This window comes from Colletotrichum destructivum, chromosome 5 (genome assembly GCF_034447905.1).
Source record: "Colletotrichum destructivum chromosome 5, complete sequence".
Lineage (NCBI taxonomy): Eukaryota > Fungi > Ascomycota > Sordariomycetes > Glomerellales > Glomerellaceae > Colletotrichum > Colletotrichum destructivum.
This window is the reverse complement of record NC_085900.1, coordinates 297,900-324,407: the sequence shown is the minus strand read 5'-3', so window position 1 is coordinate 324,407 and position 26,508 is coordinate 297,900. Positions and strand designations below refer to the sequence as shown.

The following is a 26,508-nucleotide window of genomic DNA, read 5'->3' as shown; positions in this document are numbered from 1 at the left end:
GGTGTCAGAGAAAAAGATTCATCCAGTTAGCAATGTAATCAATTTGCAACGTCCATTCGCATCAAAAAGCGCGTCCGCTGCGGCTTGGTAGTCTTTCGCCCAACATCGTGTGATATCTCTACCAACTATACCCTCAATATCTAGAAACTCCTGCCTTCTAAAGAGATCATTTACGCGGTTCTCATATTCGTACTTCTCCTCCTGCAACCTGAACAGCCCGCCCAGTCCTCAATGAGGCCAATGCTCTGTGACAATAGCGTATAGGACAGAACCAAGACTCAAGAACGCAAGTCACTGTTAAGAATGCCCTTACTGTGCATGTAGGCAACGCATTCAATAGCCTGCTAAAACCACCTTTGATGGAGTCGTTGACAGGCATTTTGGCTGTCCAGGTATTGTTGCCGCTTGCCATGGCTAGACTTGGCAAGCAGAGTTCTTTGAGATTTCGTCAGGTTTCCAAGGAACCTGTAGGGTCTCATAAGCATTGCCTCCTGAATATATGCTTTTAAGCCTTACCTCACGATCCGAGGGTAATATCGCAGCCTAGGGAAGGTTTTCTCTTCGACAATATAGTGCTTCACTACCTTCGGCTGGGGTCGGATATGTTGATCCTTTCAGAAACAACAAGTGGCCTTCAAGAGAATGCCTTTTCTAACTTGGAAGAGAATGCACATAGACCCTAGTGAACGGAGCTGTTCAAGCTACTGTAGAGTAAGGAGGTCGTGTGCCATGACAACAGGGAGGAAAATATGGAGGTGTGTAGAAGGGTGAGATTCAGGAGGCCAGTGAAGGTAGATAAAAGGTTAACGGTTAATCCGTAAACCATTAGAGTGTGTACCAGCATATTGGTATGAAGGGGTGAAAGCTAGCTAGCTAAACTTCTAAGGTAGCTCTATTGGCTGAATTAAGTTCCAGTAGCTACATCAGGTCGTGCTGGCCTTGTGGGAATATATCCTCTTGGTAATTTACACAAAAACTAACTGGCCTATCATACGCTCCTGTTAGAGGGCAATTCGGTTTATCTAGAGCAGAGTATCTAAGAGGGATAAAAAGGGTTATTCGTGCTATTCATCTGTGTGCATCCTTCCGCCACGACTGGCTCTCAGTGTCAATTTATTAGAAGCAGTAGATAAATGCTGTGGGAGATGATTTGAATGGGAGGATTCAAAGATCGAACACAGTGCTACAAAGCTGGTTGCATCTCACTGCTCTTCGAGCCCTTTACAGCTTGATATCTCGCTCGCAAGTCGTTTGAAAATGCTGTGCGATGACGAAACGAGTTGATATGTTGGGAAATATCAAGGTAAAAACAATTCCAGCAGAAGTATCTACTGTATGCATACCGTCCTCAATCTGAAGTCTTGTCTCTTGTTATGTAACGATGATGTTTATGTGTGCACAGTGCACAGAATGGTGGGGTAAGCGTAGTCATAAGACCTCTAGATGGATGCAAAGAGCAAGGGAGGGGAAACAACCTTGATGGCACAGTAGCTGTCAGCAAACGGATGGCCATGCAATGCACTGTGTGGATACAGTTTCGGTGACAACCGAACCGCCGTGGTTCGTCGCTGACCGGTGCGGTGCGGTACGGAGTGATGTCAGCCCGTCGCACGGCCCTTCCGTCTTCATCCACTCTCTTCCCTGACCTATGCCCGGCAGACCTTAGCTCTCAACTTCAACGTCACCTCTCGAAGAGCAAACCCGCCTTTACTGTTAAGAAGTTTGTTGAACAGAGTACCCCAATATGTCCCTGAGAGTGAGTTGTCGCCGAGGACTAGAGACCCCAGACGGGGGTTTCAACGATGCTGACGGCGCGGGCGAAACAAACAGACTCTCGGAGCGAAGGCGGCCGCGGCCCTCGACAAGGACCTGATGAGCACCGGCGCGTTTTCCCTTGACCAGCTGATGGAGCTCGCCGGTCTGTCCGTTTCCCAAGCTGGTAGCTCCTCCACTTATCCAGGCGGCTCTTGGAGAGTATCAATTGACGCTCTGTGCAGTCTACCGTGTCCACCCGCCCAGCCGAGGCGTGAATGTTCTGATCGCTTGCGGCCCTGGCAACAACGGTGAGTTGTTGTTTTTGGTCGCCCCGCGCGCCAATTAGACCGTGAAGCTCACCCAGACTCAAGGGGGCGACGGATTGGTTGCCGCCCGGCACCTTCGTCACTACGGTTACAAGCCAACGATCTACTACCCCAAGAGAAGCAAACACGATTTGTACCAAGTGAGTGAGGTTTCATTTGATTTTGTCTATCTCGGTTCGTTTGCCCTGAGCAGTAGTACATGAAGAGTCGTCGCAATTATATACCATCATCTAGCGGGAGACGCCTCTTCGTCTTCGAGCTTCCTCTTGTTTTCCATACCACGCTAAAACAATTCGCTTTATGACTTTCCCACGCCATACTATGCAAATGCGCAACTCTATGAATCTTCTCCCGAGAAGAGAAAAAGGACAGCGTTTCGGTTGCGTGTATCAGTGGTTGCAGTCGTTGAAAAGAAGTCCCCCTCCCCCCTTCCCTTTCTCGTTTTTCTTTCTATTCTCTTCTCGGGGCCTGCCGTGGAGTCGAAATGTCTCGCTGATCTTGTGTTTCTCCCGTAGCGTCTGGCGCAGCAACTAGTGGATTTAGATGTCCCCTTTGTCGACGATTTCCCGACGGCTCTTAAGTCGACGGATCATGTCGTGGATGCCATCTTCGGTTTGTCACCACTTCTGCTAATTTCGTGATTTCGTCTGTTCTCGCGCCTGACGTCGTGAGTCCAGGATTCAGCTTCTCTGGTGAGGTTCGGGAGCCGTTCCCCGCTGTGATCAGGGCATTAGAAGACACCAAGTTGCCGGTGACTTCTGTTGACGCCCCTTCGTCGTGGAACATCGAGGACGGCCCGCCTTCGTCTGGCCCAGGCAGCTCCTTCCAACCTGCGGTCCTCGTCAGCCTGACGGCACCAAAGCCGTTGGTGAAGCATTTTAAAGGACGCCACTTCATCGGTGGAAGGTAAGCCCAGAAACTCCAGCTGTCTCTTCCCTCCCCCGCAAGGCATTACAGGTAAAAAGAAACTGTAAGAGATTGTTTGGCTGACCTTGGGAGCAGATTCGTATCGCCGGGCATTGCTAAGAAGTACAATATAGACATTCCGCAGTACGAAGGCATCGACCAGGTGGTGGAAGTTGATATTAAGGGACAGAAGCTATGAAGAAGTCAGCCGACACTTTATAGCTGTCCCTCCCCCCTCCATCTCGCGGAATTTTCCGATCTCTATGTCTGAGCACTTACAATCAAGCTTTTTTGTTGCCGAAATGTCTGTTAGATGACCGCACAGCCCCCGATACGGCTGTTGGGACAGACGGGACTGGGACATCGACCGTCGAGCATCTGCATCGGCTGAATTAAGAGACCCTGCGGACAATCCAGTAGGGGAGGATGGTATGCGTGACAGAAGGCGACATAGACAAGGTAAAGCCTTCGACAGACCGGGCAGACAGTTTTGTGCTCAACACACATGAAAACCGAATGAAAGGGATTTTGAACCTCTCGGACAGCCGTGTGAAGAGTGAGGACGAGGATGTGTGATCGAAAGAGGGCAACATGGAAATATTTCGTCCGGGTTGTTAAGGGTAATGAGGAGAGTATCTGAGTGACTGTGGGCGGGACGAGTAGGCGGAAGGTCAAGGGACCACCGGGGCGTGTTGGACTTGGTTGCCAGACCGGCGGCCGAAGATGTGGCTGATATAAAAAGCAGCTGTGGCTGCTGGCCCCCAGCTCGGGTGCCGCTCATCCAATAGCGAGACAGAAGCTATTGGGAATTGCCACACGGTGGTTCCACAAGGACCCCTTGCCAGGCCGGAGCGTTTTTGACAACGGAGGATACGGACGAGGGTACCGGCGGTCCTGGCTGGTTGGTCGGTGCGTAGGTATGTAGACAGGGTGGTCGTTGTATGGTACTGAGCCGCTGAGGTGGGAAGGAGGGGGGCGCGAAACTAAACGGCGGCGGCGGCGGCGGACTCAACGGGAAGAAAGGTTTCCTCAAGGGGGTAACGAGGGGGGTTAGGACGACAAAAAGATAATAGCGACGAGGGGGGGACGGGAGTTGGACTTGTGATGATCAGAAAAGAGAAGGGGGGGAGAGGGCAGAAAGGTAAACGCTAACGACTCGACTGATGAACGAGGGAAAGGGTCAGGGCAACAAGAAGGCGGCGGCGGCGGCGGTATGGAAGCGGGTAAGGCGTGACAAAAGGCGAAGCAAGAGTCTAATCATGCTCGACAATTTTGATTTGGGATATATTTTGGTGCGTCCCATATCCCATTCTTTTTTTTTCTTCTTCCCCGTCCCTTTGTAGAATCCCCCCCCATCCCCTCCTTCATGGTGAAGATGTACTCTGTACACCTGGGTGTTCCGGACATGGCACCCTTCTTTCCCCATCTGTATCCCCCAGGCCGGACCCATGACCGGGTCAGGTAAGGTACCTACATAAAGAGGAGGAGGAAGGGTAGAGGGGTGGGAGGGATGAGATGGGTAACGTAGATAAAAGGTAGGTAGCAAAGCCACACCCAGCGACCCTTTTTTTTGCGTGCAGAAAAGACAGATAGGCAGAGTGAAAAAGGGCGAAAAGTCGAACGGGGACACCAGTCCGTCCGTCCCCCAAGCCCATCATCCGACTGAAATGCTGGGCTTCCCAGTCGTAGGCCTTGCCGGAGCAAAAGGTCCGTTTGACCCCTGTGATAGGCCCGAGCGGCAAGGCAGCGCTTACGGGGCCGCATGGAGCACTGCGTGGTATCCGTCGGACGGGACCCGCTTTTCCTCTTGTCTCTTTCAAGAACGGGACCCACATAGGTAAGTGTTGGTACCTACCTACCCAAGGTACCTACCTACCTACCCAGCATGGTAGGCATGACTGTGGGATAGCGTATCCGAAAGACGGGTAGGTAGCAGGTAGGTAGGCACGCATGCTCATTTATTAGACCTCTCTTTCCGTCCAACACAATCCTTGTCCCTACGCCCCCCTTGTTCCTTCCGTTAGTACCGATCATAGAAGTCGGCAGGGACATGACAGGTAGGTGGGAAACAAGAGGCAAGAGCCACACTTGTGCGTGGACAGAAGGCCCAAAAGAGAGTAGATGGAGGAGCTGAAGGGGAACAATGGCAACCGAGAGATTGCCATGTATTATATCAATCCATTCAAGTGTGCTGTATGGAAGGACTTGAAGTACAACAGAATCCGATATACAAGGCACTTATGCATTATTGTATTCGAATCCCTACCCAGCTGCCTAACTAACTACCTCGCACTGATACACTTGTCGCCATTATTATCTTCCTCCCCCTCCTCCTATTCTTCTTCTTCTTCTTCTTCTTCTTATCCCCATGGCCCGTTCGAGGCAACGCGTCACGCTGATGCTCGGCTTCCGACGACGCCACGAGACTCCAGGAGATGCTTAGCCGCCACGTTGAAGTCTGGACTGTTCGTTCCGACCGCGCCGTCACTTCACGCAGTACCGGGGTTGGCGGATCCTTGGGGGGACACGATGGCTACGAGCATCGCGTTCACTGGGGCGGCCGACAATGCTCTTGAGGCTCTTCGGCTGGGGACCCTGCTGCTACCGCAATGCGAACGGCTACTCATAACACGGTCCATACGTCATAAGACAGCTCGCACGCATGTGTGAGGATTCGGGAATGGGGGGTTCCAGAAAACCGGCGCCACTCCCATAGGAGAAGAATTTCCGACCACGCGGAAAGGCCAAATCTCATCTTCCAGTTAGGTCGAATTTTACAGGCTTGTTGAGCCATGCGTCAGTCCCGTCGTTCCTCCGGTTGTACATCGTACCATCACGCCGCTGACGGAGAAGGACAAGACACCAGTCCCATGCTTCCGAATGAATCTAGGAAGGGGGTCCCCTCTTCGACGAAGCTGGGGCCGGGGTATTACAGCTTATCTGCCTCACTTGCAAGGGGGGAAAGGAAGAGAGCGAGAAAGAAGAAGAAAAAAAGGACCCCTAGAAAGGAACCCCGCCATGTTCCCCTAACCGAGAGGCTGGGGCATGAGTGACGAAGGTGAAGCCGCGACATAGACTCATAGAACCACAGACATGGAACGACGACGCGGCGCAACGGGCGACAGTTACAGATCACAGTGTACACGTGCACGAAGTTTCTGGTGGCTTCGAGAAAGCGAAATGGCCAACGTCTGGGCCTAGCCCTGCCACCGTTCTGAAGCCAAGACCCTGAACGGGAATGCCCTCTTAGGTTCCCCTCACGCCAAAGGGAGGCTAAATCTCCAGCCACGGCAAATCACCACGGGCTGGCTCCCACCGAAGCTTGAGGCTGATTGCCTGCCAACTGCGCTTCAGGGAGAGAAGCCGGCGCACGGTTGGATTGACTTTGCACTCTGATACTGATGCCGCTACTGGCTGCATCAGACACTGACTCCAAGTGTGGCCTGTCTAGGCTTGTCTAGGCCTGACAAAGCCTAGCGATCCCCTCAGCAGGACCCTACGCTTGGGATCGTGGTGGCTGCCGGTGACAGCAATCAGTCGCGCCATTGGTCACATGGCCCGCCCCTCCACCTTGCAGAGCAGAGCTGTGGCGGCGTTAAGTTCCTTGGAAGCAGTGGCTGACTCCTCCAGCACACCGAGGCATCTAGTGTACACCAGTTGGCTTACTGTCGCATTCCTCAGCGGCTTTGCTTCGTCTCCCCCCACGCCGCCGATGACTGAGTATCGTTGTGCTTTTGAAGCACGATGATTCATCATGCCGTTGGAGGGAACACGGCGGAAGATCGTGGCAGCGGCTGTCTGTGTGGCAGACAGCGGACGCTGCCGGGCTCGAATGGCCAAGTCCTGGGGGCAGCAGGGGGGTGTTTCCCTGCAAAAGGAGGGTGTTCGACAAGGGTCTAGCGCATCATGATGCTGACGAAATTCAGCTTGGGTTATGCCGAAACGGTCGACGAATCATGGCCGGCAAATCAAGCTGGAGGCCCTCCGACGGGGTCACAGAAGGGTGGATATTGGGATATTGGGATACTATGTATATCACGTTGGTCGAATGCGACCACTGCTAACTGGTCACTGTCAGTCACCAGTCTGTTCCCCCCAGCATTGTATTGTTCAAACCCCTGCACACTAGCTCGGTCCTCAGATTTGGCCTGGTTTGTCGCCCTGGAGAAAGTCCTCCGCCCACGCCTGGTTACGACCTCCTCACGTCATCTCATTCAGTGGGCGCCCGAATCTCATGGCGACGCCTCGGATCCCCACTGTCGACGCCCAACGCGATTGAGTTTTCAACATCCCAGGGACCAGGCGGCCCTGCGTCGCAAGGTGTGGTGAACTCTCCTCTTTGGGATCGACTTTGACTGTGGCCGCCGAACCCTGACCAGCTCCGTGTCAAGCCAGACTCAGCGGGTACACTGGCCAACTTGGCTCGAGTCGTGCAAAAAAGGGTTTCCACTGCGAAATCCCATTCTCTCTTTCAGGGTCTGCCACCATCAAGATCCGCTTGTGAACCGCCCTCGTGGTCGGCAACTGGGGGTGAAAAAAAAGGCTTTCTCTTACTCCTCTGACTAACCCCGCCAGCACAGCACAGAATGCAGACGGCATCCAGCTTGTGTGTCGGGCCGCAGTCAATGCGACTGATTCACGGGTTGATGGCCGTTCCGATGTTGGGCCAATAATGCCCGATCCAGAGCTTGTCACCTCTACGGCAACGTCTTTTTGCATCATCCTTGTCCGCGTCAACGGGGAGGCCATCCACGTTAGGATTTGAATCCAGTTGCTGCAAAGTCGACGCGACTCGGTGACTGGTGAGCCGGAGCGGGCTCCGATGCCATGTCTCAGCCCGGCATGCGGATGGCTTACTTGAGTAAGTCAATAAGCACACAGCCCAGCAGGCTCAAGTACTTCCTTACTAATTGTCCTAGCCTACGAATGCTGCACGCAAACGACAAGACCTGTTGACGGGTTTCGGCTAGCCCGTGGCTCGGTTTATGGCATGCAGAAGGCGACGATCGTTTCCCCTTTTTCCAGCAAAGGATGCCGCTAACTCGATCAAATCTTGCCGCAGCAAAATCCTGACCGTCCATACCGCCACCACGCAGATGTCTGTCACGTTGGTTCCCCCCATTTACACCATTCTCGAAGGGGTACATGTAGCGAGTCTCCACTTGCTCCGAACGGCGGCAAATACCATACGATGAACTCGAAGGAGGATAGTTGACAACGTGTTGTCTTCCCCGTCCCTTGTCGCCGTCAACGCGAATTTCGGATCAAGGTCCAAGTCTGCTCGGCCGGGTGTGCGTTGCGTGCTGTTTCGTGTGACAGCGTAGGTTGGGCCGGGCTGCAGCTGAAGTTTCGCGAAGATTCCAGCTCGTTGGAGACGATGTGGGGGTGCATTGACGTCGGTCTGTCTGCCTTCACCCGTATAGCGCGGGGTGGATGGTGTCCCGAATGGAAGAACCTGGACAATTCTTGCGGTCCAGCAAGTCTCAGACCAGCAACGCACATAAAGTCATGCCTTGCCACAGGGGAGGGGTGGTGAGTTTGTTTCGACGACGGGCCAACGACAAGACACGGCCGTTGCAAGGCCTTGCCTGTCCACGTCCGATGTCATACGCAGTATAGGGGTCTCCGCGCCCTCTTAGGTCTTGGACTCGCAGCACGACGTATCGCGCGCGTTGCCACGTCCATGCACCACGCAAGCTGACTGGTCCAAGTGTTGGCGTGTTCGTGAACTTTCCCCCCACCCAGAGGCTGAGTTGCCCTAAACTCCTATTTCGAGTTACTACAAGGGGAAGTGAGGCTACGAAGAACTGAGAGTTGGAAACCCACCTCGCCTCTGATACAAAGTCACGGACAGTTTGTTTTGTAACTTATACTTGACTTGTATACACTACATCTCATGCGAGATGATGTTGGAACATCCTTCGTTGGGGGGGGGGGGGCCCAGGAGCTAGCAGCGGAATCCCAGTCCCGGCTGGCTTATATGAATGTCGATATCAGGGAAACACATCGTGGACTCACTAAACCACGTCATCTCACACTACGAGTGGCGGGCTCATCTCAAGATCCACGTGCCAAGTATCCCTTGAGCCTCGAGATAAGCTTCGATATTTCATTTCGAGATCCCAGCCCTGGCGAGGCGATGTCGCTGAAAACTGGCCTTCGTAGGCGCCGTTCCAGACCCGAGGAGAACGTTCTGGAACCAGAGACGCCAGCTGGCTCCCGTTACCACTCCTGTACCTACGGCGTGACGAGTCCTTCGTGATGGCTGACGTGGGCTATAGCGGACGTGGGCCAACCCCCCCCCACCCCCAATATGCTGCTGGGTTCGTTTTATTATCATGGTGCTGCGGTAGCGGCATCTGACGACCAAGGAAGTGGCGCTGGTGGCAGTGATGGTCGAGTCAAGGCATGATGTCGCCTCTTGCGTAGTTGAAAAGCTGACGTGGTTTTCTGTTTTGATTTCTCCGATTCGTTTTGATAACTGTTCGTCGTGTCCTTTGGTTGTTGTCGATTGTGAGTCACTCTGTGGAGGTGATTGAAAGTTGCTGGGTTTCCTATGGCGGATCAAGACGGGGCAGTCTCTCTGACAATCCGGTACCGATGGATCATGTGGTTGTGAATATTGAAGGAGGCCTCAAGCGGCGAGGAAACTCCAAGAAAGCTCCATGGTTATGGTTGACTCATTGTCATTGTAGTCGTCAACTGGCTATGACCTTGCCCCTCTTGGTGCTGTGTAAGGGGGCCTCAAAAGGCGAAGAAACCCAGAGGAGGAAGTCATACATTCACAAGTGACTCACTGGAATGGGAGTTGTCCATTCCCATGGTATTGCCCCTATCTTTGGTTAGACTTTTCCGGTCATGGTCTCCAGGTAGTGGATGGCTTCTGATATATTTCTTACACAACACTTGAGTGACACGATACTCAGATGCGAAATGATCGTTTACTCCTGGATCAGCTGGTTTGTGCATAGTCATTACCTCTCATGAAAGAGAAGTTGGCCGAATGGAGGTCGTCTTAAGACTCGACAGAGGTCTTCTGTGCCCGAGCTCAGTTATTTTTCATAACCAGTTGTGACTCAAGATGGTGATCGCATCGCTGATGTGTTTTACTGCATCTGTGTGTCTTGGTTTGGCCCGCCGCTGAGCTGTAGAGGAGCCGAGGGCGTGATCGTGAACTCTCTCTGATTACCCTTTTACTTGGTTGTAGACCTGCCCAAGCTTTCCATCCCCCCTTCTTTGCTGTCAAATTAGGGATTTACGCATTTCGGATTCAGGTAAATCGTCATCTGCATGATGTGTCTCGTTTCCCAATCGCCGGACAAGAGCGGCGACGGCTATCAATGGCACGCCAGCTTCCAAACTAGCTCGATTTTCCGACTGCGGAAAACATGAGTTGATCAAACCAAGAAAGCCTAACCTTCACTAAGAGCGGCTCTCAGCCCATTGGGTGTCGTCCGGTCCCTCTCGCGGTCCCTCTTCTTCTTGTCCCGTCTCGTCTCCGACCAACCGGTCGGTACAGCGCAGCTTTGACCTCGGGATCTTGAGACGACACAAGACACAGACACGCGTCGATGCCGGACCAAATGCCCCGGGGGCATCGCAACCAACCAGTCGCCAGTCCTATGCCCCCCGAGCTCACTGCAATGCTGCCCGGCAGTACAGTGGCTTCTTCCTCCAACCGGCCCGGCGGAGAGCGGGACTCTTCGCCAGGGGCAGCGCTCAGGGTATGTTGTTCTTCGGGTCATTTATTCCGCCCGCATCTACCTCACAAAGCGCAAGCGAGGTGATTCTGGGGCTGTACGATCCCTAGCGAAGAGATGCCCTGTTGATCAATCGCCCGCTTGGGAGGATGGGGTTGCAGACGTGTTCTGTCACGACGCCGACCACACGGTCTGTAACTCTGTCCTTTCTGCAATATTTTCGAGTGCTCGTTTTCGAGGGGCACAACCGACCGCTTGCAGATCCGCCGGTGTGTCTACATCGTGGTCAGATAGCACTGCAGGCCCACGGACCTTTACCTCCGACGTCTGTGGGCTTCTGTTTCGCGGCTTTCCTCTGCGACTTCCAGGTCCCCTGGCTCAAGGCGCCATCCAGGGGAGCGACGGATGGATCCCGCGTTGGCCGAGCTGAAGACACCCAGATAGCGACAGTTGTCGACGTTTGATTGGTACCGACGAGCACAATGTGCTGGACATGTCGGGCCCAGCCGAGAGGGAAAAGGCACATTAGGTGCTCAAAGTGCTTCCGTGGGCCCGGCCTACTGGGAAACGGCCCATTAGCAACGGCCCACATGTCGATAAAGCGGTGTCTCTTTTAGTTTCGAATAAACCCTTTCGCATGGCGTGGTTTACCTCGTTCTCGCGGGTTAGTACCTGGGAGGAATGATGATGTGATCACCCCGCTCACTGATCGTACGGCACAGGATGTTGTTTCCAAAACCGAGTGTGATTGTGTTTTCAACGACTGCGACTAAGTGATGGTCAGCAAGCTCGAGGGTCTTTTGGAAAAGGGGGCTGTGGGGGTGTGTTGAAAAAGGTTCGTGCCCATCGACGTGCCAGAATTATTAATCATCCAAGTGACGCCGTGGTATTTGCACACGTGGCCGTTTTGTGGTGTTTCAATCACAAACTTCCAAAGAGGCAAACAACATTACTGTGATGTCGTCGTATGCCCCTTACATCTATGGGGGATCGGCAAGCCCCAATACCGCTTCAATCTGGTGCCGCTCTTGACGACCACGACCAGATGAGGCTGCCAATCTGGCGAGACCTGAGACGGCGTCAGCGATACCGTGCTTAAACAAGGTCGAGTTGCTAGCCATGGAGCAATATGGCGCCGCATTCTACGCGTGCTTTGTGGATGTCAGCATCGAGACAATAAACGCGCTGAAGCCCAGCTCGATACCGTGGGAGGTCCTGAGAAAGGCTTGCCCCATCAGTCAGCTGAATGAACGGAAAGTCGAGCGCAGGAATATTGAAAACCGCATGCCTCTCATGGAGTATTGTTGGTTATCTCCGTTATGAAGCCAGCGCATCGATCATAGAGCTTATCGGTAGTGATGCCCTACTGAGGTTTGACCTTTAACCTGAGCAGCGCTAGGTAGTCCGGGCGTTGACTTACCTTCATTGAGACTCGAGGACTGAGGTGAGGTGCTGACGGTTCCCAAATCAGAGACGTCGATGAGTGCTCCATGCTTATAGAGATGACCAAATGCAAAAGTTGACCAAAGCCCTCAACACAATTAACTGAGAAATATTCTCGATGGAACGCTGTTCTGTCGCGAATGAGAAAGATATAGAGACATCTTTGCTATTATCTTTCAAAAGAAACGGCGAATAAAGTTGAACGTGGTAACTAGTCTTATTGAGCAGAAAGACGTGGGCAGCCCCCCCCGTCTTGAGTCATGATGTAAATGCGCATGCGTCCCTGATCAAGCAGGTTTCGGGCCTCAAGAACGTCATTGTGATGTATGTTCTTGAAGACACAGATTCAGAAACAGACACACACTCAATTCCGCTTTGAGACACACCACCCATAATCATCTATGTCCGCAAGGACTGTCCCGCTTCGCTACAGCCCGAACGGGAGATTGATCAGGACGCTGAAGGGCATGTTGTTGGATATACTCGCCGCCATATTTTCTCCGACCTCCGGAGGGGAAACTAGCGGCATTCGCAAACGGGGTTCCAAAGCTGACGTTCGGCCCTCCGCGTCCGTTGGTGCTCCACGACCAAGAGCGGACACTGTCACCGCCACCACCGACGTCGACGCTGACATTCAAGCGCCGATAATTCCCTTTACCGTTATGCTGTTGTTGCTGTTGGTTTCACGGCTGACCTCGGGGCGGAGCCTGACGTCTCTGCTCCGATCGCTCCGATCCGGGATTGTGGGGGGCCGGCTATAGCGGGGCCATTGCGGTTGGGGCTGCGGGTCGGGGTGCTGTGGGACCTCCTCGTCAAAAGAGTCGTCTGCCTCGTCCTCTTCCGGCTGCTTACGATCGAGTTGGGGTTGATGTTTTTGGGTTGGATGGTGGTGGCGGTGGCGGCTCCTTAGGTGTCTTGATGTCTCCGTGCATCCTGTAGATGCTTTCCTCCCACATGTTTGCGGTTTTCCTATCCGTTTGTTGTCGGAGGGGCGTCAGCGACTGAGGGTGGTTGTGAGGGTCCATGAACCGTTGGCTGTATTCTGAGCTTTCATCCTTTATGTCGGTGCTGTGTCTGGCAGCGCCGCGGTTGAAGTTGTTGCTGTATGAGCTTATGTCCGGCTGGCTCCGCTGAGAACTTTGCGGCCCTTGTCAGACGAGAGCGTTGGATAGAAGGAAGGGCGACTGTCCCGGATGGGGGTTGCTAAATTTCCCAAGCTACCGTTTGATCCGGTCTTGATGCTCCTTGCGGTGGTTTCTTGTAATGAATACTGGTGATGGATCGTGACTACGGCCAGAAGGGCTTCGATGTTGAGAAACTAACACGGACAAGTCACCTTCCATTCCAATGGCGAAACCTCAAGTACCACAGGCGATCGGCATCTGGTGGCGCTACAAATCTGCCATGTGAGGTTCATGCGTTTAATTATTTCTTATGAAGTTGGTGTGATGAGGTATTCGTCATGGATGGGTCGAGACCTTGCGATCTTTTGTCTGGGGAATGGTTTGAGGTCTTCCCAGACGAATCGCAATTCGGCAACATCAGGCCACACAAGCCCCTTGACTACACATTTCTATCGCCCAACAGTAGCTTGAGCTCCAACGCGAATGGAAGGGAGAGCTTTCTAGAACCGCCTGCCCTCATGAGTTCTGAGGAATCATCAGTGTAGTTTCGGGCCATGGCATGGGTCTTTCGTGTATCCATATCCATGTATTCCGTCCCATTATCGGCCCATCCCTGTGTCAGGATCCTAGTAGCTGTCAGTCAACCCCAACGATCCATCACAATTCAGCCTACACATCTCACTTGTACGACACACCGGGTAGCCTAGTCTACTCATAGAGAGATCAAATTTTAAAGATCCTCCGTCACCTAGCTAGTATTGCACATTTCCAGGTGCCTCCAGGGACATGGTAGTTTGTGATTTCTGCCTCCACAAAGGACACGTAGTCAAATTATATCATGACGGAGGTAAAATTTACAAATGACAAGAAAGAATAGTAGGTTCCATATGACCAGTGAGTCATTATAATAGTTGGTTCTGGTATTTTTACTGATACAAGACCTTGCGGCAAACTTCTTCAGCCACCATGAGATTTATCGTCCTCAGGCGTAATCATGTCCGGTGCTCAACATCATTCAAGTTTAAGATCTCGGAAAGGGGAATCCGGCAGATGGGTGCGAACGAATAAGTAAAGTTGATGTCGTAGATATAGGTAAAGGCGATGACAGCCCAGTCGGCGGACTTGTTCATCTGGAGGGAGCCGCCGAGGCCGCCGATGATGACGCCGACAATGAAGCACGAGGCGCAGAGGGAGGGGGCTTCGGTCGACCTTGTCGATAAGGAAGAGGGCGGGCAGCGCCGAAAACATGTCCACAACGTTGTACACGCCCGTTGCTAGCCATATGTGAAGGCTGGGCAGTAAGACATGCATATGCAGTCATGTGAGATACCTGTTTATGCATGGTACTCTAGGTACAGGTGTATGGAGCCCTAATACCCAAGTTGAACTGCTGCAAAAGCTTGACGCTGCACTCGGGGGACACGAAGCCGACGTGCTGGGCGTCGAAGAGCGAGATACCCTGCCTGCCGGGGAACTTCTTGCGGTTGATGGACTCGTCGAAAAAGACCTCAGCCTTGATGCAGCGATACTCGGCGGGCTTAAGCGCCTCAGGTCAGGTATCTGGGTATGTACCCTCGACTGCCTAGGTACTCGGGTACAGATAGGCCAAGATCAATGGTCTTACAAGTCGGCAAAGTCCGGAGAGAAAGCCTGTGTAACTTGCATGTTTCTACGTGTCACGAGAACCTTGTTGTTGAAATGTCAGCGGGCTGCTCCTCATTCTCTCTTCCTTCTTTCTCTTCTTGAAGCTTTATAGCTGAACTCTACTTCACTTAGTCATTCCATTAAAGCCAACCAACTTCCTTTCTCGACATGTCGGCTGCAAAATGTGATCTATTTCCGGACGAGAAAACCCTGGGAACCATTTTCTCAGGCGTTGACGTCAAGCCCGCCGACTGCAACATCATCTCCCACACGTTCGACACATGCACATTCAGCATCCACCCCGACACCGCCGCTCTCCCCGGTTATCCAAAGGACCTTCTTGTCCGGCTGGAAGCCTCGTCAGGACGTATTTTGCACCAGATAGCGGCCATTCAGAAGCTCGCGCAAGTTCAAATACCCGATCTCGTCCCTCACGTCGTGGTTGTTGGTACCACGACGACCGAGGACGGGAGACGGGTTGAGTACGCCGTGTCGGAGTACTTCACAGGAACCATTCCACTTAAGGAGGTATGGGACACTCTTGGTCCAGACGATCAGATGCACTTAGTGGATTCCGTGGCTTCTGCCATGGAGAAGCTTCAGATGATAGACCACGATATCCATGAAGCTGGCACGCAACCCGGCAATGCGCCAATCGGCGGCCCGCGGCGCGGATATTTCCCTGAAATCAAGCATTTCCTAAGAGGAATCCTCCAAGAAAGCGAACCAATTTCACGCAACTGTACTCTTCGGGAGGCCGATGGGGGTGGTGTCATACTCGAATCGGCGTTTGCAGACATCGGCCGGGTCGAGTTGACAAACGCAGACCTCGACGACCTCAAGCGCCACGTCGTCTTCTGCCACAACGACCTCGAGCCACGCAACATCCTCGTCAGACCGCGCTTAGCAGAGAGGGTGAGCCCACGCTACGATCTGGCCGCCATTGTCGACTGGGAGATGGCGGGCTTTTACCCCTTTGCCTACGAATACGGGCTCAAAGACAACGTCCTCGGCCTCTCCAATCTTTCGCTCAGCTGGTATTCCTTATTCAAAAAGCGGGCCTCTCGCCTGTTGCCTCAGAACCAGTGCCATTCAAAGTTGATACAAGCCCTTCGGGTCATTAATCAGTCGAAAAGGAGAAGTATGACAAGGAACGTCGGCGTCCGGTTCCAGGAGAAGTGGGTGGCGGCTCACAGCATAGAGCCATCTCTGGATATTCGTCGCGGCTGGGTTCGTAAGCCTGATATCAAGGCTCCTGTCAACTTCACAAAAGGAGACAACGAAAATCTTGAGCTAGAGGTTCTGAGGGAATTAGGCCATGTTTGAGATGAAGAAGTCATGGTATGCTTCAGGGTTCCCTGAACGCCCAAGCATAGCGGTCCTGCTATCTGTACCACCATGATCATCAAACTCTTGACACTTGTCTCTATTACGTGCGGCTCCATGGTATTTCTCCAAGGCTGTCTGTTCCAGCTACTTGTAGAGCTTCTTTTCTATCACTTTCAACAAGTTCGCTAACGCAAGTTTCTTCCTTTTTGCTTAAAATAACAATCTAATTCGTGACACAGAAGAGCTTTTGACACATGCAGGGGACATATAATCCAACGCAGTCAGCCATCAGTGCGAAATCTGAATAGCCTCCGCAAACTCTTTGAACTCCGTGTCCACCTCGAGAAGTTCTTTTGGCGAACCCCACCTCACAACCTCCCCTCGCTTAAGGAGCAGCACCTTGTCATACTGCTCAATGTACCTCAGCCTATGGATGACGGCGATGACGGTCTGCTGGGAGAACTCGCTCTCAACGATGCTCTGCATCTTGGCCTCCGTATCCTGATCAACGCTGGAAGACAGTGCATCAGCCAATGGATCTCACTCGGACGCAGCGAAATTATCAAGACGGGGAACACCATCATACATACCTGCTTGTAGCCTCGTCTAGAATCAGGATCTGGCTCTTGGAAATCAACGCTCTCGTCAGAGCCAGCAGCTGCCTTTCGCCCACCGAGAAGCCGTCGGCGTTCAGGTCGCCGTCCAGCCCGCCCACCATGCCGATCTTCCCCAGGAGGCCGACCTTGTCCAGCGCCGCCCCAAGATCTTCGTCGCTCGCGCGGGAGTGGGGGTCTAGGTTGAAGCGGACGGTGCCCGGCATGAAGAAGGGCTCCTGCGGGATGACGTTGATTCGCGAGCGCACTTCCGCCCTTCCCAGGTCGGCGAGGTCGACGTCGTCGACGAGCACCTTGCCGTCGGTCACCTCGATCATCTGCAGCAGGGAGAGGACGAGGGACGTCTTGCCGCTACCGGACGGCCCGCACACGGCGACCTTTTGGCCCGGGGAGATGGAGAGGGATAGGCCCTTGAGAGTGCCCTCACCGTCTTCCGTGTACCTGGCGGTGGTGTTTTCGAACGTGATGCCGCCCCTTAGCGGCCACCCGGACGGGGGAACGCCGGCATCGCCGAGATCTCGCACCTCCGACGGCGTCGTCTCCGCAAACTCCCTCACCCTGGCCACGGCCCCGATGGACGTCTCCAGCGCGGTCCAGTTCTTGATCGTCATCGCCAGGCTGGTGTTGAACCCCAGCACCAGCACCATTGCGACGCCCACCGCCCCTGGGGAGAAGGTATCGATCAGGGACGTCGCCATGGCGACGATGATGAGCGCCAGGACGCCGACGACTAGGTCCAGAACGAGGGCCAGCCACATCTGGATGCATGCGAGCACGTAGTGCGGCTTCTGGGACGTGTTCAGCAGCTCCGTGTTGCGGTCCTTGAATCCGCCCTGCCACTTGTAGGCGCGGATGGTGGTCACGCCCTTGAGGCTCTCGAGGAAGTGCGTGTAAATGGGCGCCTTGGCCTCGATGTCGAGGAGACGCACTTGGCGGGATGTGCGGAGGTAGTATCGCTGTACGAAGAATAGCACTCCTACGAGCAGAGGGACCGAGGTGGCCAGGTATTTTCCCATGACGCAGAGTATGACTAGCCTGACAATGCATGCGCAGGCATCTGTAAAGTATCAAGTGTAAGCGGCGGTGATCTGGAGTCAAGACAAAGGATCTGAGAGGCGAACCACGTACTCGACACGAAATTGATAGCATTCGAGGGCAGGGTCGTGTCAACGAGGTTCAAATCCTGGCTGAATCTGCGTGCTGCCGTTAGCTTCTGTGTCCATGAGGTGAAGACTGCAGACGTACCTGTTGGTAATAGAGCCAGTGTCCGTCGACTGAAAGAAGCTCAAGGGCGCCCTACGATTTGAATCATCAGCAAGCATATAACACCACCCGATAATCCAGTTAATTCTACCTCAGACTGGTTCGTAAAAGGTCGGCATGCAGGCCTAGGGCCGTTGAGCTGATGATGCGGATGAAGAGCAACCTACGCCGTTCAATTTTGTGTCTTATCCCAAGATAGATTTGACAATGAAGACTCACCAACATTCAACGCACATCGCAATACACGTCACAGTAAACAAGAGGGCGTAAACCCCGAGGTACTTGCCGAGGTTATCGTTTGGTCGTTTCTCGTTGGCTTCCACCCACCACTGGAACCAGATGGCTGGATTACGGGTTAGCAAATGAGCGAGATGATTAATAGACCACGAAGATACCTACTTGTGAAACCGCTGCAGAACGCTTCCGTAAAACTGGAGAGTATAAACAGTGAAATTACAACCCACCCAGCACGCTCGAAGTAGTACTTGTAAACGGACCAGGATCCGTTCTGGCGCAGGCGGCCTTCCTCAGAGTCCAATGAAGTTTGCACATGCATGGGCTTCACTAGCTCATCGACTGCTACATCTGCTTCGCCACTGACGTCTTCACTTTCCGTTTCTGCTTTGGTAACGATGCTGGACGACTCGGTGAGAACTTGCGTGTATGGGCCCTGGCTTGTTACCTCGCCGCCGTTAAGAACGACCACTTCGTCTGCGTGGTGAAGTAAAACACCTGTGTGTGTGTCTCAGTTGATGAAACGATGGAAAACACTTTCAAAAGTGGACTTACGAGTGTGGGTGGCCAGCACCACCGAGAGGCCACTCCGGTGAAAGTGGCCGTCAATGCCGAAAAGGCGAGCCGAAATCTGGCTGACGCTCTTCGAGTCGAGCCCGCTGAAGATGTCATCGAGGATGAGAACCCGATGTCTGGAGTACACGGCACGAGCTAAAGCCTTTCGCAACGTAAGTCAACCGACTCCATGGGGATAGGAGGAAGGCTTTACAAAACTTACAATACGTTGTCGCTGGCCTCCACTCAACCCGACTCCGTTGGTTCCAACATTGTACAAGTCACCTTCGGGCATGTTCTTGATGTCTTCCGTCAGGGAGCACAACCAGAGTACCTGCTCAAGCCACTTTGGTTCGTGCTCTAAGCCGCCGGTGATGTTGTGCCGGATGGTGTTGTTCATCATCCAAGGCGTCTGCGGGCAGTAGGCGGCACTGTGGGCCGTGAATGTTCTGGTCCCGGCGCCAATCGAGGTCTCGCCAAGTATACTCTCAAGGAGGCAAGACTTTCCGCTCCCAACAGGGCCAGTGATCATGGTGGTTCCGCGTTTGATGGTCAGGGTAAGGTTCTTGAAGACCAAATCAGAGTCTGGGGACCATGAAATCTTGGCGCCATGGAAGACAACAAGTGCGTCTCCTGATTTGAGCTGCAAATGTTGAGACTCAAGCTCGACGCCGCTTTTGGCAGAGACGTCGATTTCCGAGCCCGAATGGATAATCTCGCCTGATTTCACGCCCGAATCCTTCAGGCAAAATTCCTCGATGCGCTTGAAGCAGGCAAGGCCCTGAACAATGCTGGGAACAACCTGACAGAACATGAGCAGCGGCTCCGTCAAAAGATTGATGAGAGACAGAGCCGTGAAGGCGCTGGTGGTTGTCAGGGTCTGTTCCTTGGTGGTGACGGCGATGATGCTATAGATAACGAACGTCGCGAACGGGGCGAGTTCGATGGGGAAGACAGCTGCTCAATCGTCAGTCACGTAGCTAGCTGCGCGGCTAAACCGGAGGGTCATGTCGTGACTTACAAACAAGGATCTGGGCAAGGAGCAGCTTCCGGAACTTTTCTGAGCCGCTCAGTTCGATGCGTCGCAGCTCAGTGATGACGGTGGACAGCACGTCCGGCAGACCCAGCATCTTGATCGCCTTCATGTCACCAAGCATGGAAGCGGTGACAGCCACCCGCTTTTGGAGGCACTCGATCCAGACCGTCTGGGCTTTCCCGATGGTCTTGGAGATGGGGATGACGCCGAGAGCGCAGACTTGGGCTGTTGTGTTAGCTATGGATACATTTCCCAAGAAGGAAAAGAAAAGAAAGGGGGGAACATCTGTACGGTTGACGTACCGATTGAAATAACGACGGGGACAACGGATGCCGCCGCTACCTGGCGTTGGAGGAGGAAAATGGCAATGCCGACCTCGAGAACAGCAGCCCACACTTGATGAAGATTAACAAAAGTGGTCACGATGCGCTCGATGTCGGTGCCCATCAGCGTCACGGCCGCGTTGTCCTTAAGGTCATCCGCCCTCAGCGAGACGGTCTGCCTGAACACCACGGACGTCAGCCCCGCCCGGACCATGGTCGTGAAGCGGTGCTGCTGCCTCGAGAAGGCCGCGCGGGAGACGGCGAGGCCGAGATACGTGAGCAGGCACGCGCCGACCAGCGCCTGACCGTATCTCTCCGACTGGGGCGTCTTGGGCGTCTGCATGAACCTTACGGTCGCCGTGATGAGGAAGGGTTGGCAGAAAGTGAAGGCGGTGAGGCAGAGGCGCGTGACGACGCCGAGGATGAGGGTCCCGCGGTACGCCGCGCAGTTCGCCCGGAACAGTGCGTGGTGTTTGCGGCCCTTCCGCCTCGCCCAAGCCCTCTCCAGTTTCTCTCCGGCCACTTCGCCCGTGAGGTCGGCGTCGACGTCCGGAATGTCCCGGATATGGATTATACGCGAGTAACCTAAGCGGAAGAAGGGGAGGAGCCACGTGAAAAAGCTGCGGCCCCAGAAGCCTGTCTCTTCCTCCTTTGTGAGAGTTTCGTACGGGGGCCGCAGGAACTTCCTCTTGCTGACGGATTCGAGGGGAACTATAAGGGTCGTGAGGGCGAGGATGACGGTCCATAGCACCTTTGGCGCGCCGGCGGAGGAGACCAGCCACAAGGTTCTCAGACGGGGTAAGGAGAGAAATACAGAGGCAGAGAAGTAGAGTATGAGAAGGTCTGATGGGCGAATGGAGTGTTGGTCTTCGAGGTAGGAGTGGAATGTCGCTGCGAGGACGGCGATGAAGTTGAGGACTCCTGCTGCGAGGGATACATCTGTGCGAAGAGCTGGTGTCTTGGTTTGTACGATGAGCAACGCCAAGTGAAGTGCCGCCAACACGGTCAATGGACCCTGAAACCGGTGTAAGTGAGCTTCCATGGCCAACATCCCGGCGGACGAGATTCTGAGGTTTGTACCAATTTCCACAACGCAAGCCTGTAAGTTGCCAACTTCACCGGCGCGCGCCAGAGTGAGTAAACCCGAAACGGTACCAGAAACAAGAACACCGCCGAAGGGAGCACATGGAAGATGACATCCTCGAATAGGAGGGTAAAGTCAAAATGACGGCAGCCGAAGTCTACACGCGGCCCAAATTGGTTGTCGCTGCCCGGCGGGCAGACGGCGTTGCTTGCCATTCTTCTCGCAGTATTATAGCCGTAGAACTGGATGAATGTTGTGAGTTTTCCTCTCGCTGACATGCGGATGAGGCAGCATATGAAGCCTCAAACAGCACTGCCGTCTCGCAAAACGGCATACGCAGTGGTCTATTAGGGGGCCGCAGGGGTGGATGGGTAAGCCGGCGTCATTATCAGCCGCGCTACGCTTCGTAGGGCAGGTCGTTGACTATCGGAATCCGGTTGATTGGGCGTCCTATTGCACCGAGAGTCTGCAGTCCACGTAAGCAAGTTTTTTTATTCATTGTTTTTTGCTACTGGGGCTCGGCATCCATCCGACGATGGTGGAGGATGGGGAAAGTATTGCCTGTTTAGGAAACCATTGGAGCGATGGCAAGGAACAGGCCAACAAACCGTGTAAGCGGTCATGATGCCGATGTTGACATAGAATCCTGATTAGAAAAATGGTACAAAATGGGTAAGGAGAGGCTGAAGGAGAGAAGAAGAGATCAACCCCATCCCTGTCCTCCTCGCACTTCTCTTCCTTCTCACTAGCAACATCCGCAAGTGCGTCGTCGCCACGGCCCGATCGCTGACGACGCCAGCATGCGCGTCAGCGTCGACAACGCAACCCATCAACGCACGCAATAACTTCGGGGGCATCAGTTAGAGGGTTATGATCACATCGGTGACTTTCCCCCTTCGAAGCCCCCGGCACACGTTTTGCCAAAAGGTTCAGAATCCTAAATGATGAGTCGGATTGCCAGTTGCATGCCAGCGGAGTCTAGACCCCAAACAAGCCCGTTTCCGTAGCCGTTGTAAAGGTTCGGAGGATGCCCAAAGTTGAGCAGCTTCATCTCACCGGGTGTCGAGGCCTCAACGGAGGCGGCCCCGCACCGGGAGCCCCCACTGGGTCTGCGGCGCCCGGTTAGCTATGTGGCGCCGTCGGCAGAAACCGGCCTCCGTTAACACTCCCGGACGTGGTCGCACCGATTCCTGCGTATTCCAATGCTGCAAAAAGAACCCTCCGAGCCATGACCTGTCTGTAACGGCAATCTTCTACGTCCGAAGAAATGGGAGAAAAAGGGACCGATTCCTGACCGCCGACTCGGGCGCAAGGTTACGCAGGGGCCTGCCATCAAGGCTTCGCCGTTAACAACACAAGACGCACCTTGCCTACCTTTGGGCGCATGCGTCAAGGGCATTGGAGCCTTGTTGCACTCGAATTAAAAACAGCTCACCATGATAGAACAAAACGACGTACCCAAAAGGGACACGTCCTCGCAAAGTCTAGCTCGCTCTCGGTGATGGCCCCCCTGACTGTTGCGGCGATCGAGTCCTGAGGTGCGAGTAAATCTCCGGGCAAATTGGCCCATGGTTTTTATTCTGTCCTGATGACGTTGGGGACGAATGCGATGAAGGGTACATCCCAGACAAACCCCATCTATCCGCCCCGGACTCAAGTTATTTTTGACAGCACCCATGCCCATTCAATTAACTCTGAAAGAAAGTGCATACACCTCATGTTGCCCCCTTTCGACACTGCTGCGGCGAATGCTTGGTTCTCCCTATGATCTCCATGCTATGCCCATCACCCATTCGAGGTCCGACTTAGCTGAGGTAAGATATCGCATTGCCTCTGCCTAACGAAACCATCTGGAAAGAATAGTAGACCGCCACGGGAGAGTTGTAAAACATGGGACACGAAGTCAACAGCACACCGGCTCCCCCGCAACCTCTTGGCACACTCGCAGCCCCATCTTATCTAGTTATCTAGTATTATGCGCCAATGCGCCATAGTGTCTTGAAGGTAGTCCAAATAAGACCGTCCTGTATAATCAGACGTCAGGGTATGACAACACGGCCTGTGTGCTGGCGAACCCGCATTGTACATTGCCTGAGCAAAGGGTTTTTCGAATGCTGGGCTCCACCCTCACGAGATCGCACGTAGCGGTTGCACAAGAGGTTCCACACACTGTCTCGAGCTGATTTATAAAACTGCGTACCGCTAAGGCGGCATCGCGTTTTCGACGGGAACCCTGGCTTATGCTGCAGCCCATTGACACAGGCAAACCCACGGTTTGTTCGTTTTGCAACTGTGGCTGACGTGCCTCTTGGTCTGTTCACGTTCCCTCGTTTCTCCATGTCCAATGACACTGGGGAGACATTACCTGCTATTGTTCATGCTTTTCAACCACTGAATTGTGACACTCAAACATGGTCATTGACCAGGAAGCCGGAACAAGCTTGTTTTTCCTCCCCGATACCAAAGCTCACAAACATGCACTTCGCCAACTTTACCAACAAGTACCGACATTTTGAACCAGGCTAGCTAAGCTAGGCTCAGGCCTCAACCAAAAAGCTCGCTCCTCAAGCTGCAGCTAGTCTACTTTGTATAGGCATTACAAAGAGCCATCGATGAGATCCAGAATCACTGGCCCGACACACCAAGCACTTAGAATCGTTGCAGCCCCAGAGCGAATCAACTCAATCGGGAACCTACCATATATTCATGTACAATACGCGCAAACCCCTCCTCAGAAGCAGGCCATTTTTGCGCCGCTTTGACTGTTCGAGGAGAACCCCCCACCCTTGGCACAAATGGCAAACCCGCACTTTGCCAGACAACTAACATCAAAGAAGCGTGTTTGTTAGTCGGGTGACCAGACAAAGAGCGAGTCTCCAGGCTAGTGTTTCCATTTGAAGCTTGATCACCGGCGCGAGCACTCGTACGCAACCATAGCAACCTACTTCTTTGTATGGATCGACGAGGTGGTTGGGCAATGTGGCCTGAATACGGATAGTAAGCGTGACAAATTGTCATCTTGAGGCCAACTGTGTCTAGTAGTTGAACCAGGCACAACATGTAGGTCTGTGCATCAACACCAAATGAGTAGAGTATTGTAGTGTAGCCCCATGAATGCGAGAAACACTTGCGCCCAGAAGCACGGTCATTGGAGGCTGGAGGAAGAGTCGGGTGGCTGATCCTTCGCTTCCCGTTGGCAGGTGACAAGCCACTTTGGTTCGGATTGGCTTGATCGCTCAATAGCTTGATCGCTCTGCTCCCCTGCCGAACTGGGCGGCGCCTCTTGGCGCGTTCGCACGTTACGGCGATTTGGTGGCGGGCTTCCCCGGATCTGCGGTGTCTCAAGATTGGGCCAGTCATCATGACAAAGAAGCTCGACCCCGCAAGCAGAGAATGCGAATTGTTGTGCATCGGATGGTGAACCGCCGGGATGCATGGGAGGCGACTTCAGAATATCGTAGCCGTATTCAAGCGAGGTGGAACCCGAGTCCGGAGCCGGCCGTCGAGTCGAGATCCGTGGCAGTTGCTAGTCGGCAATTCCGTTGGCAAACAGATCAGTGACAGAAATGGCGTGGCGACGACGACTTCCGAGGCTCGTTCGTTGGCGGCGTAGCCGGACAGGGGTCGGGCTCGGGCCTGGCCAAGCTTCACCTGACTACAACGCTAGAATCCGGTGGTTCGGCTCATCTACCATGGTCGCCACCTACCGATCGTTAGCTTTGGCATCCGTGTCGATGGACATTTGGAATGGGCGAAGAAGAAAACAATGCGACGTCGCCACACATTACCTGCGACTCACGTGTCCCGCGGTTTTGGGACACCCTGCCTGGTCGCCGGGCTTGAAGCCTATGCACTTCATGTTGTGTTGCGGTTCCGTGCGGGAAAGGAAAAAAAAAAAAAAAGAACAGTGGGCAAACTTGGAATACAGGGCCGGGACGAGACACCACCACGTGATTAAAATCGTGTCATGTTCCACAGTTTGCAGCGAGAAGTTCGGAACTAGATTTTCATTCATCTTTTGCTTTCTTTTCCTTCTGCCTTGGAGTGTTCCACAGAGGACGACAGGGGGTGTTTCACTGTTTAATGATGGCCTCCCCGCAGTGGGGAGTAAAGTCTGGAAGACGCCCAAAAGACAATCCTTCCGGGTGGAGACCGACTGCGCGCCCGTGTCCGGAGACCCCGTGGAGTGAGTGAGTGACTGGTCATGCGGTGACGGGCTGTCGGGTTACCGGTTATACGGGTTCAAAGCCTGTTCGCACACCAACTTGCGCGAGACTGTAAACGAGATGATGCGTCAGAGATCAGGCGGCCGGCGAAAACGCGGTCGTTTTACCATAGTTGCCCATGGGGAAGAACAAAGAGGAGACCTGGAGAGGAACGTCAGGGCGATAGGTGAAGGCCGGGGAAATCGACCCCAAAAGCAAACTCGGCCGAACTCCGAAACGAACAAACGATGCAGAAGGCAAAAAGCAAGGCCAATCGCCCACAGTCGTGGTTTCGGGCATGGTGGGATGGGGCCGTCATCAAAGACGGGCCGATATCACAGCCGTGACAGGTAAGAGTAAGCACCTGGTACGGAGGACCGACCAGGATGGCTCGGAAAGCACCCACAGGCGACAGGCGCCGGGGAAGACTCGGCTGGAAGCCTGTCAACTGGGCGCGCTTTGGTGTTCGGTGGCCCGGTGGGTGACTGCCAGACTGGTGGGGGGATACTGTTTAGGTCCGTTAACAGCCGCGCATACTGAGTCAGGCGCCGAGGTGGTACGAGGCGACATGTGTTGTCTACGGATGGGACGGAGACGGCACCAAAAGTGAGCGCAGCACTCCGAGAGTCCCCGGAATCGGACGAGTAAGCGCGTATCTGGGTTACGGTTCGTCAAGTTTGGATACCCGCATCAAGAGGCTGTTGAAGAGCCCCCCGATTCTTCCCCATGGTGGTGGCGGTGGTTGTGTGGAGAGAAAGCGGTTGGGGGCGCATTTGAGTCAGATCCACTCCGGACTGGAACTCGGCCAATTTGCACACTTGAGTGATGCGTCTAGAGGCAACTGTCTGGAGGCAGTTAGCGCATGGAGTACCACCGAGCATTGTCCCATTAGGGCGCCGGGGCCGGGGGATTGAAGGAGAGATGATGGGGTATTTCGGGGGAAGCTGGACAAGTCGGGGGAGGAGGG

At 53.9% G+C, this 26,508-nt stretch overlaps 5 protein-coding genes across 5 annotated transcripts; 2 read left to right on the top strand and 3 right to left on the bottom strand.

Annotated features, from left to right (window-relative positions):
* The first annotated feature begins 1,645 nt into the window (after positions 1 to 1,645).
* CDEST_07678 (Putative YjeF domain-containing protein NAXE) lies at positions 1,646 to 3,505 on the top strand. The gene is made up of 7 exons (XM_062923837.1): positions 1,646 to 1,756; positions 1,831 to 1,939; positions 1,998 to 2,063; positions 2,127 to 2,221; positions 2,597 to 2,693; positions 2,759 to 2,987; positions 3,084 to 3,505. Exons 1-7 carry the CDS (start codon positions 1,745 to 1,747, stop codon positions 3,184 to 3,186), a joined length of 711 nt encoding a protein of 236 aa, XP_062779888.1. The 5' UTR covers positions 1,646 to 1,744; the 3' UTR covers positions 3,187 to 3,505.
* A 10,741-nt stretch (positions 3,506 to 14,246) lies between these two features.
* CDEST_07677 (uncharacterized protein) lies at positions 14,247 to 14,919 on the bottom strand (the record flags this gene model as incomplete). Its single annotated transcript, XM_062923836.1, has 3 exons — positions 14,247 to 14,452; positions 14,611 to 14,800; positions 14,914 to 14,919. 3 exons carry the CDS (start codon positions 14,917 to 14,919, stop codon positions 14,247 to 14,249), a joined length of 402 nt encoding a protein of 133 aa, XP_062779887.1.
* Positions 14,920 to 15,066: 147 nt separating this feature from the next.
* CDEST_07676 (Putative aminoglycoside phosphotransferase, protein kinase-like domain superfamily) lies at positions 15,067 to 16,224 on the top strand (the record flags this gene model as incomplete). The annotated part of the gene is made up of 1 exon (XM_062923835.1): positions 15,067 to 16,224. One exon carries the CDS (start codon positions 15,067 to 15,069, stop codon positions 16,222 to 16,224), a length of 1,158 nt encoding a protein of 385 aa, XP_062779886.1.
* A 291-nt stretch (positions 16,225 to 16,515) lies between these two features.
* Positions 16,516 to 21,614, bottom strand: CDEST_07675 (Putative AAA+ ATPase domain, ABC transporter type 1, transmembrane domain-containing protein; the record flags this gene model as incomplete). Its single annotated transcript, XM_062923834.1, has 12 exons — positions 16,516 to 16,738; positions 16,818 to 17,898; positions 17,970 to 18,034; positions 18,087 to 18,137; positions 18,196 to 18,267; positions 18,324 to 18,447; positions 18,504 to 18,836; positions 18,894 to 19,056; positions 19,117 to 19,850; positions 19,915 to 20,148; positions 20,232 to 21,267; positions 21,333 to 21,614. The coding sequence occupies 12 exons, from the start codon at positions 21,612 to 21,614 to the stop codon at positions 16,516 to 16,518; spliced, it is 4,398 nt and encodes a 1,465-aa protein (XP_062779885.1).
* A 2,867-nt stretch (positions 21,615 to 24,481) lies between these two features.
* Positions 24,482 to 25,195, bottom strand: CDEST_07674 (uncharacterized protein; the record flags this gene model as incomplete). The annotated part of the gene is made up of 2 exons (XM_062923833.1): positions 24,482 to 24,862; positions 25,136 to 25,195. 2 exons carry the CDS (start codon positions 25,193 to 25,195, stop codon positions 24,482 to 24,484), a joined length of 441 nt encoding a protein of 146 aa, XP_062779884.1.
* Between the last annotated feature and the right edge of the window lie 1,313 nt (positions 25,196 to 26,508).